Source organism: Tasmannia lanceolata, unplaced genomic scaffold (genome assembly GCF_043159265.1).
Source record: "Tasmannia lanceolata isolate RefF3 unplaced genomic scaffold, GAP_Taslan_0.1 ptg000006l, whole genome shotgun sequence".
Lineage (NCBI taxonomy): Eukaryota > Viridiplantae > Streptophyta > Magnoliopsida > Canellales > Winteraceae > Tasmannia > Tasmannia lanceolata.
Window position 1 is genome coordinate 44732731 of NW_027518683.1, and position 21503 is coordinate 44754233.

A 21503-nucleotide genomic window follows, 5' to 3' on the forward strand; every position below is an offset into this window, starting at 1 on the left:
ATCTTGATTCTGTTGGGCCTGAGTATCTTTAGATGCGACAGCAGATTTATAGTTCTGGGTCTCTTCCGTCTCTTTCTAAGTACAGCGTATGAGGGTTGTTCCATCCAGAGACCAACCCTTGGATGGATCCGCCCTTGCCACATCTACTGGTGGAGATTGTGGCCGTGTTTTTACTAGACCTAGCCGTGGACATGATGGAGGCTCTTATGGCCGTGGTCGTGATGGAGGTGCACGTGGTCATGGTCGTGATTCAGGGGGTGGCCGTGGTCATGGGTCTTGATATTGTACGCACTGTCGTATGGAGGGTCACACTATCGATTATTGTTATGATTTACATATGAAGCTTCGCCCATATCGGTCTACCATCGCTTTTGTTGCTGCATCTGATAGCCACCCCCTGACTTTGTTACTGGATCTGTTGTTCCTATTCTTTCACATGCTTCTGCTCCTGCTCCTTTGGTCCAGCGAGACTCTCTGATGTTTGATCAAGCTGAGTATGAGGAACTTGTACACCTACGTGATCGAGGCAAGCGGCCCACTGCCACATTTGCCCAGCCAGGTAGCTCGTCTTGTTTCCTCTCTAGCAATGCTTCTAGATCGTGGCTTATTGATTCAAGGGCATCCCATCACATGACTAGTAATTTCAAACTACTTCTTTCCAGTCAGCATCATCTAGTACGCCTCATATTGTTATTTAGCATATGGTACTACATCAACTTATTCAAGGGTTGGTGTAGTTTCCATTTCTAAAGATTTTTGCTTATCTTCTATCCTGTATGTTCCTTCATTTCATGTTAGTTTATTGTTTGTGCGTCAATTGAACTCTGAACTGTTCAGTTTCTTTCTTTCCGTCGTATTGTGTTTTTCAGGATCTGAAGACTGGGACGAGGATTGGTTTAGGTCGTGAGATGGGTGGCTTGTACTATCTCGATTCTACTCTTGTTGGTGCTGCGCTACACACCTCTGTTGATGCTTATCAATGGCACTATTGTTTGGGCCATCCTCATGCTGATAGTCTTAGGAAATCTCATTTTATTACTAAACATGTTGAGTCTTTTTCTTGTGAGTCTTGTGAGTTGGGAAAGCACCATCGTGTGGCTTTTCCTTCACGTGGTATTCGTTGTGCGTCACGACCTTATGAGCTTAATCACTCTGATGTATGGGGTCCTTCACGTGCTGTCTCTTTATTTGGATTTAGATACTTTGTTATACTTATGGATGATTTTCACGAGTTACATGGTTATTCCTCATGATGGATCGTTGAAGTCTTTAATGCATTTCGCAACTTTTACTTTGAAATTGTTAATCAATTTAAATGTTTTATTTCTTTCTTACGTACAGATAATGCTAGAGAATATTTTTCAAACAATAATGGTTTTCATCAATTTCTTGATTCACGTGGTATAATCCATCAATCATCTTGTGCATATACTTCACAGCAAAATGGTGTCGCGGAGAGGAAGATTCGATATTTCTTGGATATTACTCGCACTATCATGTTTAAGATGCGCGTGCCAAAGATCTATTGGGGAGATGCAGTTCTTATGGGTTGCTTCATAGGAAATCGACTCCCTTCTACAGTGTTATCTGGCCAGACGCCTTTCTCTATATTATACCCGTTAGGTTATCCCTTTCCATTACTTCCGCGTGTCTTTGGATGTGAATGTTTCGTTCATAGATTTGGACGTGGTCTTGATAAGCTAGATCCTCGGGCTAAAAAATGTATCTTTTTGGGTGTCTCTCGTACCCAAAAGGGATACAAGTGTTATATTCCTCGACTGCGGAAAACTTATGTTTCTGCAAATGTCACCTTCTTTGAGGATAGCCCTTATTTTCCAGACACACCTTGTACTTCTTTTGAGGTGCCTACTCTACTATTTCTGCTGCAGACGGGCCTGTAGAGCCCTCTACAGTTCATTCTCTAGTGGTGGGTGATAGAGAGACATCCGAGGATCGCATAGAACCTAAGGCGAAAGTTTATACTCGAGGACCACGACAGATTGTTCTATCTACTTCTCAGCCATCATCTCATACAGCTGATCCTCACTCTCAGTCGGAAGATCCTACGTCAGGTACTTCCTTTCCTATATCTGATTCGCCTATTGGCTCTCGCACTAGGTCACATACTACTACTGCACATCCCATTTCTCAGTTTGTTTCATATGAGCATCTATCACCTTCCTTTCGTTCATTTGTTTCTAATGTATCTTCCATTTCTTTGCCTAAGTCTATTTCAGATGCTCTTGCTCACCTGGTTGGCGTGTGGCTATGGATACCGAAATGGCTGCTTTGTATTAAAATAATATGTGGTGACCGGTTTCTCTATCGTCTGGTGCAAAGATTGTTGGGTGTCGATGGGTCTTTGCACTTAAGTACCTCCTAATGGAACCATTGAAAGGCTCAAAGCTCGACTTGTGGCTAAAGGTTACACTCAGACATTTGGGGTTATTATCAGGAGACATTCTCACTTGTGGCCAAGATATCGTCTGTTCGAGTTTTGATTTCTATTGTCGTTAATTGTGGCTGGCCACTATATCAACTAGATGTTAAAAATTCATTTCTTCATGGTGATCTCGGTGAGGAAGTGTATATGGAGCAACCTCCCGGGTATGTTGCTCATGGAGGAGATGTGTTCATGAGTATGTCATCTACAGAAAGCAATCTATGGTCTCAAGCAATCTCCGAGAGCATGGTTTGGGAGGTTCAATCTGCAGTTATCAGATTTGGTATGAAACAGTGTGCCGTTGATCACTCCGTCTTCAGCTATCAGTCCACTGCTGGCTACATCTTGATAGTATATGTGGATGATATTGTAATCACAGGAGATGACAAAGTTGGGATACGAAGATTGAAAATTTTTCTTCAAGAGTTTTTCACCAAAGATCCGGGACTTTTCAGATATTTCCTTGGCAGTGAAGTGGCTCGTTCTAAGTATGGATTGTCCTTATCACAAAGAATGTATACCTTGGATATTTTAGAGGAGAAAAGTTCTACGAGGGAAAGCTAACATCCACACCTATGGATCCAAATGTTAAACTCATTCTAGAAGAAGGGAACTTGTTAGATGATCCAGGACGATACAAGCATGGTTTTAAATTTCGACCGAAATCCGAAATTTCAGTTTTAAATTTCGATCGAAATCCAAAACGGCCGAAATCCGAAATTGCCGAAATGTACCAAATTACCGAAATTTCGAGAATTTGGTCAATTTCGGGGAAATTTTGCTTTACCGAAATTTCGGCCCAAAAAACCAACATTTCGTGTGACTTTACTGGATTTCGGCTGAAATTTTAGGATTTCGGCTGCAATTTCAGTTTCGGCTATGTCCGAAATTTATGCCGAAATCGAAATTTCAATCCATGGATACGAGAGGTTAGTTGGAAAATTGATTTATTTGACAGCTACTTGTGGGACCCGATCCCGTGAGAGGGGAATGGCCCGCGAGCCGCCTCCCTCTCTCTTGGTCTCTCGTACCCACGCGGTTGGAGTGTGCCGTTTATTGTTGATTTAATTCGTCCTTTCCGTGAACTTGGGATCACTAAAGCAATCCAAACTTCACGCAAAAGAGAATGATAGAGTCGCCACCTAGATGAGGAATCTAGGACCCGTAAATAACCAAAAATCTAGATTCGCTACCTGATTACGAGAATGGAAGGTATGGGGAATTACTACCACAAGCACCATTCTTGCCCGATAATCCAGTCTTCAATTCCAAAAGTTAACTCTCTTGAATTTCTTTTAAATGGCTCATTTAACTTTTTATTAATGTGTGAACTATGTGACATGCATCATAAGATCTAATTTAAATGTATTCCCTAATGTGTATCTTGATTTTCTTAATTTGTTTGGATTCAATCTATGTGAATATACTCCTAAAATGCTAATTTGAGGGAAATCCTATATATTTTAATTAAGAATTTACAAAAAACCAATATACAAAACCCCACCATTTGTGTGTGGGGCCGACTCGTGATTGGTATGCTATCAAGCTGCCTACGTACCCAAGCCTCACTGGAATCAGAGTCAACGTAGTTCGGTGCGCCTAAACTAAGCTACTTATGCTTAACTCATCTAGGACACCGATCTAGATTGGATGAACTGTTTCAACAGTTTAAGAGAGATTATTTAGTTCAAGTTGAGTAGCTTTTATTATCCTAAGACTTCATCTAAGATGTTATATGGTCCTATCTAAGTGCAAGACATCCCTTAGACTAATGCAGGTGAACCTTCATCCTAGGTAACTAGGCTTCTCCTATAGGAAAAATGGGTAACTAGTGTAACTAGATGTATGACTCAATTGCTAATAATAGCAATCAGTCGTGATGAGGCTGAACTTCCTAACTCTAGGACACCCTAAAACCTAGAACACAACATGACACAAGTGTTCCTAAAGGGGGCTCTAAAGGTTCTCACGATGGAGACCGCAATCCAACGGTTCCAAAAGACATGGGGTAAATTGATTCAATTTGTTGAAGTTAATAATTTTCAGTTCCTTAAAGGCTTCCGAATCCTAAAATCTAAGGAATACCGATGGCTCTAATATTGGCAAGTTTTCGCCTTGAGTTGCATCCATAGAAGGGAATCGTGCTTTCCACCCTTGAATAATTTAGCACGTAAGTTATAGTATGTTATTGCCTGTCATATTTCTCAAGATTTCCGTGAATAATGGACCTCGGAGCCAATAACGTACTATAATTTAAATGCTCAAATCATCAAGAATTGATCGCAATTAGAATACGATTATGAATGCAATCTTGGCATCTAACTATCCTAGCATGACCATTTTACAAAGGATATCTAGCTATGACCCCTAAGATTTCTGTTTCAGATGGCTTAACGATGGAATACATGATAAAAAGTTTGAGTTCTCTAAAGATTTTCAAGGTGCTTTGAATTAATTTTGATTTTTAAATGAATTTATCACAATTGGATCAGATTAATGATTTTATAAAGCATCCTATAGCTAATTAAATTATCTGTTCCAGAAACTTTAGGATATGATCTGTTCTTCAAAATATATTCTTCTTGAATTTTTCATGATTTTAGAGATTAAAATTTGATTTTTAATTGATTTTCCATTTTCGGGTCAGATTGATGACATTACACTAAAACATATAGCAAACGAATTCTACATCCAACTAAACTTTTACTAGAACATTCTCGGACGAATAGAAAATTATGAGAAAACTTTCAAACATTATCTCGATAATTTTCTATTTTTAACAGATATATTAATGTTCTGGTCAGAGCAATTAAAAATCAATACAAAATATTAAAATATGCCCAAAATTCCCAATAAATTCAAAATATGATTCCGACTGGTGAGTTCATCTTGCTACCAAATTTCTGCTTTTAAGGAGTTTGTTTAGTGATATGTCCTTCATATATGTGAAAATCAGTGATTTTACCAAAACAATTCCACTAAAAATAATAAATAAACTCCAAATCTTTTGAAAATTTTTGTATGATATTCAAACATTAAAACTCTTCTGAGGACGAAATTTCAATCAGTTTCAAATTGTTTTGTCATATGAACAATTTTTAGAACCATCAAAATTTTATTTCCGGGTATTTTTTAAACGAATTTTTGAGTCATCAAAACAAATGAAATCTACTTGAAGTTTTAGATTTTTGGTGTTCTTTTAACCTCATTAAGACTCAGAAAATATCGCTTCGCGAAAAACCCTTAGTTTTAAAACACTCACTTTGTAAAAGGATTCAAAAGCCACTAGATATCCTAATCGGTTAAACACCCAATTTTCTCATATAACGATTCATTTTTTTTACCAAAATCGATAATCAAATAAACTGACCCACCAAAATCATATTAGATCATGCATAGTAGCTCTTACGAAAATCATGAAGAAAACAAAAAAGAAACGGTCATAAGCATGTTTTTCTACCTTTGATATTATAAAAATAGAGTAACCTACCGTTGATTGCGCTCCTTGTCTCTAGGGTGCGTAAATCCGAGGTATACACTTTGTCGCACCATTTTATACGCTCTAGAAAACCCCTTTGATGAAGTTGCGAATCATGTGCGAAGACCCGCAGAAAGATGGCTGAGGGAGTCGGAGAGATATATGAGAGAGATTTGTGAGAGATAGAGATGAGAAAGCGTAGAGTTTAAAGAGATGTGAAAGGTATATAGGTAGAGAATTATGAGGGGGCTGTAAGAGAGAGAGAGAGAGAGAGAGAGAGAGGGTTGCTAAGAGATGAATGCAATTGTCCAATTTAATTAGACAAGGGAGAGGGAGAGTTCCAAAACTGTCCACGAGAAGGAGGAGGGCTAAAAAACCATATGAGATGAGGAGCAAGAGTTGCACCACCCAAAATCAGTAGTGGAGGAGCGAGAGAGAGATTTCGGCCAAAATATATGTGAGGCCGAAATTGAACTCAAAGCTTAAATAACTTCATGTAATGCAATACCACTTATCCAAAAGAAAAAGCCCATAGCCAAAAAGCACTCTTTATTTAAACAACTAAGCAAAAGCAATAATTTTGAAAATATGCCATCTCTTCCCTGCTACATACTATTTTTAATTCATAACCAAAACGTTAGCTACTTTTTTTTTTTAAAACAATCTTAGCATCTTCTATTTCAAATGGGTCCCACGTGTCATGCTTCCTTGTATATAAAAGAACGTGGACTTCTTGTAGCAATATGCCAAAAGTGATGAAAATTTCCATAACAGTGCTTTTTATTATTGGCTCAAAAACAATTCCACATAAGTATAGCTGTAAAAATTTTGTAGTTTCTTGCTTTGCTTTAACACCTTTCTAAACCCCAAAGTGGGGCCCACTTATCTTGCATGTATAGATTTAGAAAATGCTATTTTCATTCTTAAAACAGTCCAATTCAAAAAAAAAACTTTGGAAGCTACCTTGACCATAAAAAGCAACTCCTTTTTATACTTACCCCATTTCAACCAACCGAATCAATGCTCTTAGACACACATGGTTTCATTGCTATATTGTAATAGATGCTTTAAAGAGGAAAGAATGCACCACGTTGGCTGCTTTCTAAATTTCAAATAGAAAGCACCAACCAACCGATTATGGGTGGGTCCCACTTGCTACCAAAATATGAGATCTTCAAAAAAGTAACCAAATGTTAGGGACGTTTGGGTTCTAAGAGAGAAAGATTACCCACTAGATGAATGGTTCAGATTACTTTACAATGTAGGCTGCATAAACTGCCCCTTACAATGTAAATGGGTCATCCAAAAAAAATCAATTTCATAGAATGATCCTGACCGTCCATTCGATGGGAGACAATTTAGTTTAGGTACACCCCCAAAATAACTTCCATGGTATGATCTAAGCTGTCAATTTGATGGGCTGAAATGGTCAAATGGGTTTCCCTACCCAACATCACTTCCATGAGACAATCCAGGCTGTTTATTTCTTGGGCCACAATGAGAATAGGTTACACCATCTTTAAATCACTCCCATATGATAATCTGAATCGTTGATTGATGGGTACAATATAAATTGGGTTGCGCCCCCTTAGATCAATTCTATGGGTGGATCCAAGTTGTCCAATTGATGGGCAGCAAAGCGCATTGGTTACACCCTGCAAATCATTTCTATGGGTTGATCATAACCGTCCAAATAATGGGCCGCGATGTGATTTTAATTGCACAGCCCTAGCCCCTTCTCTAGAATGATCCTATCTGTCCATTTGTTGGACTGCAATGTAAACAGGTTGTGCCCTTCAAAACCATTCCCATAGGATGATCCAATCTGTCCATTGGATGGACCACAATATAAATGGGATATGATTTGATACTGCACCACTAAATCATTTCTACAAGCAATTTGAATCATTTATTTGCGAGGCCACAACGGGATGCGCACAGAAATTAACCCCATATGATCCGAACCATAGATTCATTAGGATACATAAAATGGAGTTTCTCCCCCACGAGCAACCTCAAGTATTGGATCCAAGTAAGCCAAAACTCATTTCTTCCCCAAAACACTGCACGGGCCCATTCGATTAACTCTGCCTGAAGCAAATTATCCCAAAGTTCTCTCTTATTTAGATTCCTGTGAATAACCATTCTCAACACCCGGCGGAAAAATACAAAACACGGCGGAAATGACTGAAAAGATCGAGAAAACATAAGAGACGGACACAGAAAGGGAAAATACTGAAAAACCGATAAGAAAGCACTAACTTCTTTATTGATTAAAGCAGAGCAAAATGGGGTGTCTACACTACTCATCCTGACATTTCTTTTGCTGTAGGGGTAGTCAGTCAATTTATGAATTCTCCTCGGACTTCCCATTGGGTAGCAGTAATACAGATCATAAGGTACTTGAGAAGAGGATTGTGTTTCAAGAAGAATGGTCATGAAAGGGTAGAGGGATTCACTGATGCCGATTGGGCAGGATCTCCAGCTACAGGAGAACCGAGATCCACGACTGGTTGTTGCACCTTTGTTGGAGATAATATGGTATCATGGAGGAGTAAGAAGCAAGACATTGTATCCAAATCAAGTGCAGAAGCAGAATACAGGGCTATGTCTTATACTAGTGGAGAACTGATCTGGTTACGTTCCTTTCTATCAGAGATTGGTCTCTCATCTTCAAGCCCAGCTCGATTGTATTGTGATAACAAGTCTGCAATTCATATTGCCACTAATCCTGTCTTTCATGAAAGGACCAAGCACATTGAAGTTGACTGTCATTTCATCTGCCAGAGGATTCAGAGAAGCGAAATAAGTACGATGTTCACTCGATTGTAGATGTATTTACTAGATCCTTAGGACCTGCAAAGTTAAAAGATGCTTGTAACAAGCTCGGATTGTATGATATATACACTCCGGCTTGAGGGGAGTGTTAAACGTGTTAAAACAAGCACATAAGGGTATTTTGGTCAAACAAGCACTTAGGTATTTTGGTCAAATTCAATGCATGCAAAACTAACAATTAATATTTTTACATTATGAAAATATGAAAATAGCACTGCCTGTTAGGAAGTTGTAGATGGGCTTGCAGCATCATTATCCATATGGAAGATAATTAAAAGTACAGTTCATGGGTATATTAGAAACAACTATACAGTGGAAGTAACCATTCCAACAAAAAAAAAACTATACAGTGGAAGTACTGAAAATATCTGACATGAATGCTTCATCAGAAAATAATTTCCTTGATCACACACACCATATTAACATTATACAATGTTCTAGTACAAAATAAAAATGCAGTAAGATGCACCTCACGATCATTTGGGTTCACAGATTGTAACATGTCAGTTAGAAGTTCCATGACACTCCGAATGTTATCCAGGCCTGATAAACTGAAAAGATAACACAACACAATAAACTGAAAAGACAGTGTTGGCAGCAGAGAAACATATATTTCAATACAAAAGCCAGAATATAACCCCCAACTTAAAAAAAAAAAAAAAAAACTGAAGGGAACACAATACAACAATACAGTGCACATAGCTGAAATCAAAATCCTACCTTAAACTTTCCATCTTAGATGCCATTGCGTCATCAAGTCTTCTAGAAATATTACTGGGCATTCCATAACCTGCTTGAGTATGTCTTTCTGTTGGATGAGTTATGGGAGGAGTAAATATTGGAGCTGTATCTGCTGAACGTTGTGGGAACTCTACTCCAGGTCGCTGCAATCATTACATTTTCCAAATAAATCAGTATTGCACAGGATTAATCCACAGTACAAGTAGGAAGAATTAGTTATTTCAAGTCCTTCATGTTTTTTTTTTGTAAAGTACCACTAATAGCAATGCAATAAAAAATGATGTGCATCAGTATAAAATGGCTTGGAGTATAAGAATGGAAAATGTATGCCATATATCATAAAACAGTATACCACTGTCCACTTTTATTTTTATCTTACAATATTGTGGACTGGTCAAACAATTACAATTATCAGATAGGTGGAGTGTTGGGGAAATGGCTTTCTGACTGGTGGCTCTACGTTGCCAGCACATTTATGGTTGAATGGTTTAGGCTGCATAAGGTAACCATGCCCGCTGACAATACTGTGGACTAGTCAAGAAATTACAATCATCAGATTGGTGGAGAGTTAGGCAATGGCTTTCTGACTGGGTGGCTCTAGGTTGCCAGCACATTTATTGTTGAATGGTTTAGGTTGCATGAGGTAACAAGGCCCAAGAGCACTAGAATACACGCACGCACACGCGCACACACACACACGTCGCACACATGCATGTATAGTGTATATAGATGGATAAATTTTTATACCGTGAACTCGAATACATGTGAGTAGCAAAAAAAATAAAAAATAGTGGGGCCCACATTATTGGGTGAATTAAACCATTCAAAAGTTGGACCACGGTGTAGATAGGCTTTGCCCCAAAAAATCTTTCCCATAGGATCATCTTTACCCTCTTATTTGTGAAGGTTCCTTACTATACCATGCCATCCATTTTAAACCTCCAAAGATTGAAGTTGGATCATCCTATGGAAAATATTTTTTGGGGCACGGCCTATCTATGTCGCCCAACAACGTGGGCCCCAAATTTATTTTTTTCTACTCGCATGTTTGCAAGTTCCTCATATAAAAAATCATTTATATATATATATATATATATATGAGAAAAGTGTTGGTGCGCACCATTTTTTTGGTGCGCTTAAGTGGTTATAACGCCTCCCATTCGTTTAAATGTTTGGGTCCCGCTTAAGCGAACCAATGGGAGGCGTTATAACCACTTAAGCGCACCAACACTCTCCTCTCTCTCTCTCTCTCTCTCTCTCTCTCTCTCTCTTCTTATATATATATATATATATATATATATATATATATATATATATATATATATATATATAAGGAGATGATTCCCCCCCCCCCCCCCCCCGGTAGGATGATGCGGCCCCCTTTCAACGTGAATTGTGGATGCATCATCCTTGGGGGGGAGTGAAAAAATCATCACCCTAAATATAATATGGAGCATCTGTGTGTGTCTTGTGTCTGTGTGTGTGTTCGTTGTGAAGAGGCATATCATTGATGTAGATCTCATTGCTCATGAGTGTATTCGTCATGAGCATCCTTGGGGGGGAGTGAAAAAATCATCACGCTAAATATAATATGGAGGATCTGTGTGTGTGTGTGTGTGTGTGTTGTGAAGAGGCATATCATTGATGTAGATCTCATTGCTCATGAGTGTATTCTTCCATAGCATAAGAACAAGAGGAGAGAGAGAGAGAGAGAGAGAGAGAGAGAGAGACGTATGATTGGGTGGAGTGAGATCTAGATTGCAAAGGATTTGAAGATTGGAAATATCTCGTGCCCCAAAAATCCTCTACATAGGATGATCCAAACCCGATCTGTGGAGGTTCAAATGGGGGGGGAGTAAAAAAATCATCACCCTAAATATAATATGGAGGATCTGTGTACGTGTTTGTGTGTGTGTGTGTGTGTGGTCGTTGTGAGGAGGCATATCATTGATGTACATCTCATTGCTCATGAGTGTATTCTTCACAACATAAGAACAAGAGGAGAGAGAGACAGAGAGGGACGTATGATTGGGTGGAGTGAGATCTAGATTGCAAAGGATTTGAAGCTTGGAAATATCTCGTGCCCCAAAAATCCTCTACATAGGATGATCCAAACCCGATCTGCGGAGGTTCAAATGGGTGGCACGGTATAGAAACCTTCACAAATTGGAGGGTAAGGATCATCCTGTGGAAAAGATTTTTTGAGGCACAGTCTATCTACACCAGGGCCCAACTTTTGAATGGTTTAGACTTTATATCACCCAATAATATGGGCCCTGCTAGTTTTTGTTTCCCTTTGCTACACACATGTATGCAAGTTCCGCCTAATGTATATGAGTTATCGTTGAAATATACGGGTGAATATATATATATATATATATATATATATATATATATATATATTTATATGTATTTATATGTATATATGATATGCATATATCATATATATACATATATGTATATATGTATATGTATATGTTAGAGAGCTACATGATAGTGTGAGAGATAAATGAAAGGGAGAATAGAGAGAGAGAGAGAGAGACGATGGAGGATGAACTGGAGAATAGGTCATATGGTTGAGAGTTGGGTTAACTCCCATACGAACCACTATATATATTATATATCTTTGGACAAGCATACCCCTCTAAGGGTATATTACATTTAACACTCCCCCTCAAGCTGGAATGTATATATCATACATTCCAAGCTTATTATAAGAATCTTTCAATTTTGCACATCCTAATGGTTTGGTAAACATATCTGCAAGTTGATCTGCAGATCGAGTAAACAATGTGCAAATCTCACCACTTTGAATCCAATGACGAACAAAGTGACAATCAACTTCAATATGCTTGGTTTGCTCATGGAATACTGGATTCATTGCAATATGGATTGTTGCTCTATTGTCACAATACAACTGTGATGTGAACCCAATCTCTGATAAGAATGAGCGAAGCCATATGAGCTCTCCACTGGTATATGACATAGCTCTATACTAGGCCTCTGCACTTGACTTAGACACGACATCTTGCTTTTTACTTCTCCACGATACCAAATTACCTTCGACAAGCGTGCAGTGCCCCGTCGTTGATCTCTTGTCAGCGGGAGATCCTGCCCAATCTGCATCACTGAATCCTTCTACCTTTTCATGTCCATGTTTTCTGAAGCATAGACCTTTACCTGGTATACTTTTCAAATATTTGACGATCTGGATGACAGCCGCCCAGTGGGAACTATGTGGAGCACTCATAAAGCGACTAACCATACCAACTGCAAATGATATGTCTTGACGGATGACAATCAAATAGATTAGTTTCCCAACCAATCTTCTATATCGACCAGGATCATCCACTAACTCTCCTTGATTAGGAAGAAGTTTAACATTTGGATCCATAGGAATAGCAGCAGGTTTTACGCCCATTGAGCCTGTCTCCTCTAAGATGTCCGACACATATTTCCTTTGGGACAAGGAGAGACCATGACGAGAGCGAGCAACCTCAACACCAAGGAAATATCTGAGTTGACCTAGATCTTTCACAGAAAATTCTCCATGGAGAAAAGACTTCAGATTATGTATGCCAGACTTGCAATCTCCTATAATTACAATATCGTCAACATATACAATGAGGAGAATATATCCAAGACTAGATTTGTGACTAAACACAGAATGATCAACAGCACATTGCTTCAACCCAAAAACAAAGAACCGCAGCACTAAATCGTCCAAACCAAGCCCTGGGTGATTGTTTGAGTCCATAAATTTCCTTCTGAAGACGGCATACTGATGAGCACATCTCCCCCTAAGCAACATACCCAGGAGGTTGCTCCATATAGACTTCCTCAGTCAGATCGCCGTGAAAAAGGCATTCTTGACATCTAATTGATGGAGAGGCCAACCACGATTAACAACCAACGAGATCAACACACGAACCGATGGAATCTTAGCAACCGGCGAGAACGTCTCCTGATAATCAACACCAAATGTTTGAGTGTACCCCTTAGCAACAAGGTGGGCTTTGAGACGCTCAACAGACCCATCTGGAAGGTACTTAATGGCAAACACCCAACGACAACCAACCGGTTAGGCACCAGAAGGGAGGGGAACCAACCAACACGTTTTATTTTATTGAAGAGCACCCATCTCAGCATCCATAGCAGCTCGCCATCCCGGATGACGTAGGGCATCTGCAACAGACTTAGGCAAAGTAATCGAAGACATGCTAGACACAAAGGACCGAAAGGAAGGTAAGAGATGGTCATAAGAGACAAAATTCGATATAGGATGAGCAACAGTATGAGATCTAGTACGAGAGGCAATGGTGAATCATGAGGTGTAGGACAAACACCTGAGGGCAGATAATCCGACTGTGGAAGAGGATCAGTAGGCGAAGATGATGCATCTTTAATCATAGAATGAACAACCTGGCGAGGTCCCTGAGTATAAGTCTTCAGTTCAGAATCCTTAGAAGTAACAGTGGTATCATTTTGAGGTTCAGTGGCAGCCACAGAGGCTGGTGTAGCAGGATCCATCATGATAGGCACTAGCACAGGTTGACCCATCATGGTAGGGATCCATCCTAGAGATATCAACATGAAGTAATGAACCTGAGATAGAGAAGTAAGGCTGGTCCTCAAAGAACGTGACATGTGCAGAGACATGTCTTCCTAAGACGAGGACTATAACCTTTTTTGGTACGTGAGTAACCCAAGAAAAGGCACTTTTCTGCCCTAGGGTCCAACTTGCCAAGCCCTGGAGACAGGTGATGGACAAAGCAGGTACAGCCAAAGACACGTGGTACTAATGGAAATGGATCACGTAGAGGATACAAAATCGAAAAAGGTGTTTTCCCAGATAAAACTGAAGAAGGAAGACGGTTACCGAGGAAGCATGCTTTGAGAGCAGCATCGCCCCAATGAACTTTGGGAACCTTTATCTGAAACATAAGTGTAAGAGTCATATCCAGCAAATACCGAAATTTTCTTTCAGCCACACCATTCTGTTGTGAAGTGTGTGCACAGGATGACTGATGAATAATACCACGAGAGGACAGAAAATCATGAAAACCATTAGATACATATAAATATTCCTTAGCATTATCAGTACGTAAGCAATTAATAGAACAGTGAAACTGGTTGGTTACCTCAAAGTAAAAATGATGAAATGCATTAAACACTTGAGATCTATCTTTAAGGAAAAACAACCCTGTGGCCCTCGAATAATCATCAACAAAAATAATAAAATATCGATATCCATTGAATGAAGTAGTTCTTGCGAGACCCCAAACATCAGAATGAATAAGTTCAAATGGATGAGACACTCTACTACTAACTCGAGAAGGGAAGGACACACGATGGTGTTTCCCTCACTCACACGACATCCACAGAGGAACGAAGAGCTACACCAGCACCAGCCTGGTGAAGGTAATAAAGACCATCAATCTCATGGCCCACTCCAATCCTCGTCTCAGTCTTCATGTCCTGAAAAATACAATAGGAAGAAAAAAAGAAAACAGTACAATTCAGTGATTTTGTTAATTGGTGAACACATAATAAGTTAACAGGAAAGGACGGAACATAAAGAACAGAAGACAATTGAAGTCCCATCGAGACGGAGACTGCACCCATGCCAGAAACAGGGTATGTAGTCCCATCTGCCAATGTAACAGTACGAGGTCCCATAGAAGGAATAGACAGGAAAGAGGAAAGAATTGTAGGGTTACCGGATGCTCCTGAATCAATGAGCCATGTCACAGAAGAAGTACCAGAGAGAAAACAGGAGGGACTACCTTTATGTGCAAACGTGGCAGCTGGCTCTTTTCCCTTGTCCCTAATACGGAGAAGCTCATCATATTCAGCACGAGGGATAGTCAGGGACTAAGATGTAAATGGAGCCACAGAAGAAGAAATACAATTAGAAGCAGCAGCAGAAGCATTCACAGGCCTGTGTAAACGAAGCTCAGGATGCAAGTCTTAGCAATAGTCAACAGTATGACCATCCAAACGACAGTGTGTGCAATGACGACCCTCACGGCCTCGTCCACCACCATCTCTGCCTCCCCATGACTCACGACCACCACCACGACCACGGCCACGACCCCGCCAACCACCATCACGGCCGCGTCCAACGCGACCACCACCCCGGCCACGATCACCCCCACCATATGAGACATGAGCAGATCCATCAACAAGAGGTTCACCAGATTGAGGTACTCGCATACGCTGGACACGGGAGAAGGCCTCTGCGAGTGTGGGAAGCGAACCAGAACTAACAATCTACTGATAGATCTGGAGATAGTCAGGGCTCAAAGAATCAAGAAACCGAATTACCCTCATCTCTTCCTGACGCTTTTTGAGAACCTCAGGATCAACAGTAAATGGCAACAACAAGTCAAGCTCCTGACAGAGGGCAAGATAATCACTGTAGTGGGATCCTACAGATTTGTCTCCACGCTCAAGACTAAACCAATATGAAAACCGATCACAGAATACGAGTCAAATTATCCACCCATGAATACATCGTAGCCACATGCCCCCAGATTTCCTTCGAGGACTGTAGATACATCATGGATGTAGCGATATGGGAATCCATACAGCCCCATAGAAATGAGCGAACCACAGCATCATCCCCACGCCACTGATCATATGTCAGATCAGTGTTACGCGGAGGAGAGCGCTCAAGAAAACTGATTTTTCTACGGCCAAGTAAATAAGTATAAACTGCCATCTTCCACGGGGGATAATTTGTGCCATCCAATTTTATTGAAGTCATCTGAAGAGGAGGCTCAACATAGGAATAGCTAGACTGAGCAGGAGACAACGAAGAACGGCCCTCATCAACCTTGAGGGTAGAAAGTTGCCGGGCAGATGGCTCCACAGACTCCATGAACAACTACCAAGAATACCACAATCACCACTGAAAAATAAAACAGAAAATTCCACAAGGCACTCAACAACCTACTGCAAAATCATGGCAGCACTAACAACAACCACCACGAAGTAACACCTCATCAGCCAACAAACGTAAGAAGATCACCACCCACAATAACCACCACAACATCCACAAGATAAAACGACTAAGGAGAGGCTATAATACATGTAGCCAACCATCCTCAAGTAAACCACCACGATACGAAGCACAAGTTTCACAATAAAGGAAAAAGAATGATTTAGATCATGGGTAAAAGGTATCGAAGAATTGGAATCACAATCGAGGAAGAAAGACAAGAAAAGATGGGTTTAGGGTATGGAAAAAGGGGACCGAAGGTGCTGATTTTTTAATAGGACAAAAAACTAGGGTTTTGTGAATAAGACGAAAAATGAAAAAAATTGGGAGAAAGAGTTGGGCGAAAATCAAGAGGATGGGGTATGGGAGATTTGTGCAAAGTTTGGGTTGGAAACCCTAAACGGTTAGGGCTGAAATCAAAAACCCAAAAAAAAAGAAAAAAAAAGAGGCAAGAAGGAGATCTCTCACACCATCGGCTCTGATACCATGTTAGAGAGCTACATGATGGTGTGAGAGATAAATGAAAGGGAGAATAGAGAGAGAAAGAGAGAGAGGGAGAGAGACGATGGAGGATGGAGGGGAGAATAGGTCGTATGGTTGAGAGTTGCGTTAAGCAATCTCTCCCATACGAACCACTATATATATTATATATCTTTGGACAATTATACCCATCTAAGGGTATATTACATTTAACAGTTATATATATATATATATATATATATATATATATATATATATATATATATATATATATATATATATAATGAGGAAATGGTTTGTGAGCAGCTGGTCAGATAAGCTTATTTGAGCAGAGCTCACAAACCATAGGGGAGGCCACATTTTTTTTTTTTTTTTTTTTGGGGGGGGGGGGGGGTTTCCAAAGCATTCATTTGGAAGGCCCTTCCATGGATAGGGTGTGTACCAAAAATCAGCCCTATAGGATCATCCTAACCCTGCCATTTGTGGAGGGAAAAATGGGCAGAAACATGGACACAGTGTCTGTCCATTTTCCCCTCCACCTTTGATTGGGTTAGGATGATCATATTGATCTGATTTTTGGTACACACCCTATCCATGGATGGGCCTTCCAAATGAATGCTTCGGATCCCACCAAAAATGTGCCCCCCTTATGGTTGTTGAGCTCTACTCAGATAAGCTTATCTCAGCAGCTACTCACAAACCATTTCCTCATATATATATATATATATATATATGAGGAAAGTGTTCCTAAGCTCGAGCTCAAAAACACATGTGGGCCCACATTTTTTGGGGGATCCAAAGCGTTCATTTGGAAGGCTCTTCCATGGATAAGGTGTGTACCAAAAATCAGCCCTATAGGATCATCCTAACCCAATCAAAGGTGGAGCGGAAAATGGACAGACATTGTGTGTCCATGTTTCCGCCCTTTTTTGCCTTCCACAAATGGCAGGGTCCTATTAACGTCCGCAAACATCTGCCACTCTCAACCTTTCAGCCACCTTTAGCTCCTTGAGCCAAGCTAGCTCAAAAGACAATAGGCCCCATGAGCCCACTGCGAAGTCCAACACAACAGGGCGATGTCAGAATTTGGAAGTAGGCTCATGGGCAGTCTACAATGATCAAGGGTACTAAGATGACCACTCAACACCAACCAAAAACTTGTTCAATCGGCATAGAATGGGATAAGGCTGGTGGTTGAACTAAATGAAATGAGAACCTTTAAAAGGAAGGTCCAGGAACAAGTGAAGTAACAATTGACAAAAAAAGCAAATGAAATTGAAGTCACCATCAATGCATCATTGATGCAGTCCCGAGAAGGGTTTCACATACTATATTAGTACAAGATGAATGTTGGAACTAATCCAAACAATTTCATTTTAAATAATCTAATATCATTAAAAAAGTATTTTAAATAATCTAATACAGGACTTCCATATCATGGAAACAATTCTAAAATTACTCAAAGCAAAGATCCTGGGAAGAATATGACATTAAGCGATATTAATCCAAACAAAAATAGTAAGAGGCAATCCAAGAATAGAGTGACGAGAGAAAATCATTTGAAGGAAAAAATAGTCGAAATCTAGTAGGAGCTCCACCCAAGTCCATGTCTCGGAGGTGGAAGCAAAAGTAGTAACCGACTTCCTGGGTTTTATTCTCTTAAGGAAAATAAAGCTCAAAAGCCTAGCTTCCATGGGTCTTCTCCCCAATTTAAACCGATCGTCTCCTCTCCCCAATTTAAACCCCTCGTCTCCATGATGAGATTAACTTACTAACCTACCCTTTGCTTAAACGGATTGAAGCAAAAGTAGTAAACTATCATCTCATCTTAAACAAAATAAAACTCAATAGCCTAGCTTCCATGGTTCGTCTCCATAACGAGATTAAATTATTAAACTACCCTTCACTTAAACCCATATTGTAAAATAAACTAATCCCTTTTATGTCCAACCTATAACATTTAAAATAAAAGAAGTCACTTCAATTAAAAGAAATTCCTAAGGGTCATGTAGACCCTTTCTTGGGAAAGGGATAAGGGTATCAATGCCATGAGCTATCTGTAAATAAAACACCAAAAAACATAACTAGATTTTATTTTTGTGTGTGTATGTTATGTTGGGGGGCTGTTGGGTATGGATGATCTGTAGGATCCACATAATCGGATTATCTGTAAGATCCACATGATAGAAATTATAGCTACTGTACAAATATGTGACACTAACCAAAAAAAAAAAAAAAAAACATGATACTTAATTTGAAGAGACTGATATCTATTTGAAAGTTGATAGTTATTTGACCAACAGAAGTGTCCATGATGTATCTGATACGAGTATTAGTTTCACATCGTATCGAACACAATGCATTCGGCCTCTACAGGTGTTTGGGTATGATAGGTGTCTGGATAGAATAAAACTAAGAAAGAAATGGTGAATAGCCAAGGGATCACTAGTGCAAATCTAGTGTTCGCAATAGAACTTTTAGGAATTTAGGAGCAATAAGAATTTCCTAATTCAACAAAACAGAAACATGTATTCCCAAAATCAAATTAAACATCTCTTAAGATTCAATTATAGCTAGAATTTCGTAGGAAATCATAATCATGGAAATTCATTCATCAAATAGTAACTCACCCCATGCAGATTTCATACATGATACATCAAATCTATAATCAAAACAGCTAGCTAATGGAAGTAAAACAAGTCTCAAGTAATGTATTGCAAAAAATAGCTCTATGAAACAAAACAACATATAGCTCAAACAATATCTAAGGGTGGCTAGGGTGTGGAGTGTACGGGAAGGTGAAAATAGTAAGATCTGGGAAAAGTTTGGGTAAGTAAATGTAACAAATAGTAAGATCTGACCTCAGCCAAGAAGATATGAGAAGAGAACAAGAGGAAATATGAGAAAGAGTAGGGTTGTATAAGGCTTATAGCCGTAAGCTGAGATGGGAAAGGTGGGGAAAGAGAAGTGAAACAGAGAAACGAAAGGGGATGAGAGGGTGTCTGTAATAGCAGAAAAATGACAGAAAAGAAGAAAAGAGGACACGGAGAGAGGGGGATACCTTGATGCAAAGGGGAGGGAGGCTCTTCTTGTCAATTTCACAGACTAGAGCTTAAACGGGTTTGACGAGATTTAATAAGAGCGAGGGGTGAAGGTTTAAGTAGCAGGCCATAACTCAAAAACGCTGTGGTCGTACGTTTTTTATTCAGCTGCTCAAACACTCCACAACCTAGAATGCTTTTTAAAAACAGTTTTTTATTCAGCAGCTCTCCCTGGCTACGTTCTTTTCTTCTCTCTTCAAGTCCTATTTGCTTGATCTCAGGCTCCCTGATTAGAGAACAAATGGGGACAAATAAGAAGATCGGGCCTATATAATTAGTTTCTTTTTTATGGCTCTGTTCCAGCATTTCCACCCTGTTTTGTTTGTCCTTCCCTGAAAATGATTTAATTTTAAACAAAAGACATGCACAAGGGTACACATGTGAAAACAGAGAGTTGGCGGATGGTATTGCTGTTGCGGCTTTTTCTTTGTTTTCATCATCGATTGAAAGCAAAGACTTTTCCTTCTTTGGAGCTGACACTGGAAAAAGTAATAGAACAAAAACTTTTTATTCTCTCCCCTTCGCAGCGATAACAGAAAACACTCAACAATTAACTCTAGGTCTAAGCATGGTTAAAGGTTAACCACCGTGACAAAAATTTGGTGGATTGGTAAGGTTTCATTAAAATTTGAGATGTTGTATGGGAGGCCTCACTCCTTTGCTTGCTCATTCCTCCAAACCCAATATAACTTTAGCATGAAAATACATTGTTGGTTTAAAGTTTTTGGTAGGTAAAATATGTCGCTAGAAGAGATCACCTTACTAATTATTATTTTTTGTTTAAAGTTTTGTGATTCTTAGATCTGTACTAGTTCTTCAATCTTTCGTACGGGTTGCTAATCTCGTACTGTAGCGAGTGGAGCCTCAAATAGCCCTAAAAATGCCCAAGTTTTTCTTTTGTGTTTTGTTCAAGTAATAAAATGTCGAAGTTTGTCAGCTGCAAACTATCTTAAAATGTATGTTCTTTAAAGCAGTGTTTTAAAAACGTGGATGCGGCGCCGAATGCCGTTGAACAAAATCCTAGTCAACTCAGCACAATGCGGTCGAGTAATCGGTTGACGCGGCTGGGTACTCAGTTGACTCGGTCATAATTCGTGAATCAAAGGAGTTTTTATTGACTTTATAGGGCAAAACACGGATGCAGCATAAGAAATCGACGTGCACACAAGGGAGTTTTGAAACTATACTTTAAAGTTCGAATCCTTGAGCTCTCTCGATGGTGAGATTAGTTTTATGTTCCTAATGTCAATTCAGGGTACCTGCTCCCACTGATGTTCACTCTGGGTTTGTGCTGATGAGCTAACAGTCTTATCTTACTTCGCGGCCATAGAAAGGATAAATTCATATGGTGCATTTAAGAAATCTTTTGCCATTGCTCGTATAGGCGTTTTACTACTATTGCAAGAGAAATTATGCTTA

At 39.6% G+C, this 21503-nt stretch overlaps 1 protein-coding gene and 1 long non-coding RNA gene across 2 annotated transcripts; one reads left to right on the forward strand and one right to left on the reverse strand.

Annotated features, from left to right (window-relative positions):
- The first annotated feature begins 191 nt into the window (after positions 1 to 191).
- LOC143879065 (uncharacterized) lies at positions 192 to 3007 on the forward strand. Its single transcript, XM_077381260.1, has 5 exons — positions 192 to 284; positions 391 to 675; positions 870 to 1239; positions 1890 to 2254; positions 2456 to 3007. The coding sequence occupies exons 1-5, from the start codon at positions 192 to 194 to the stop codon at positions 3005 to 3007; spliced, it is 1665 nt and encodes a 554-aa protein (XP_077237375.1).
- A 6045-nt stretch (positions 3008 to 9052) lies between these two features.
- On the reverse strand, positions 9053 to 20586 carry LOC143878632 (uncharacterized). The gene is made up of 3 exons (XR_013251050.1): positions 20045 to 20586; positions 9480 to 9643; positions 9053 to 9310 (listed from the first exon to the last, which is right to left on the reverse strand). It is a non-coding gene; the product is annotated as an uncharacterized LOC143878632 (long non-coding RNA).
- Positions 20587 to 21503: the final 917 nt, after the last annotated feature.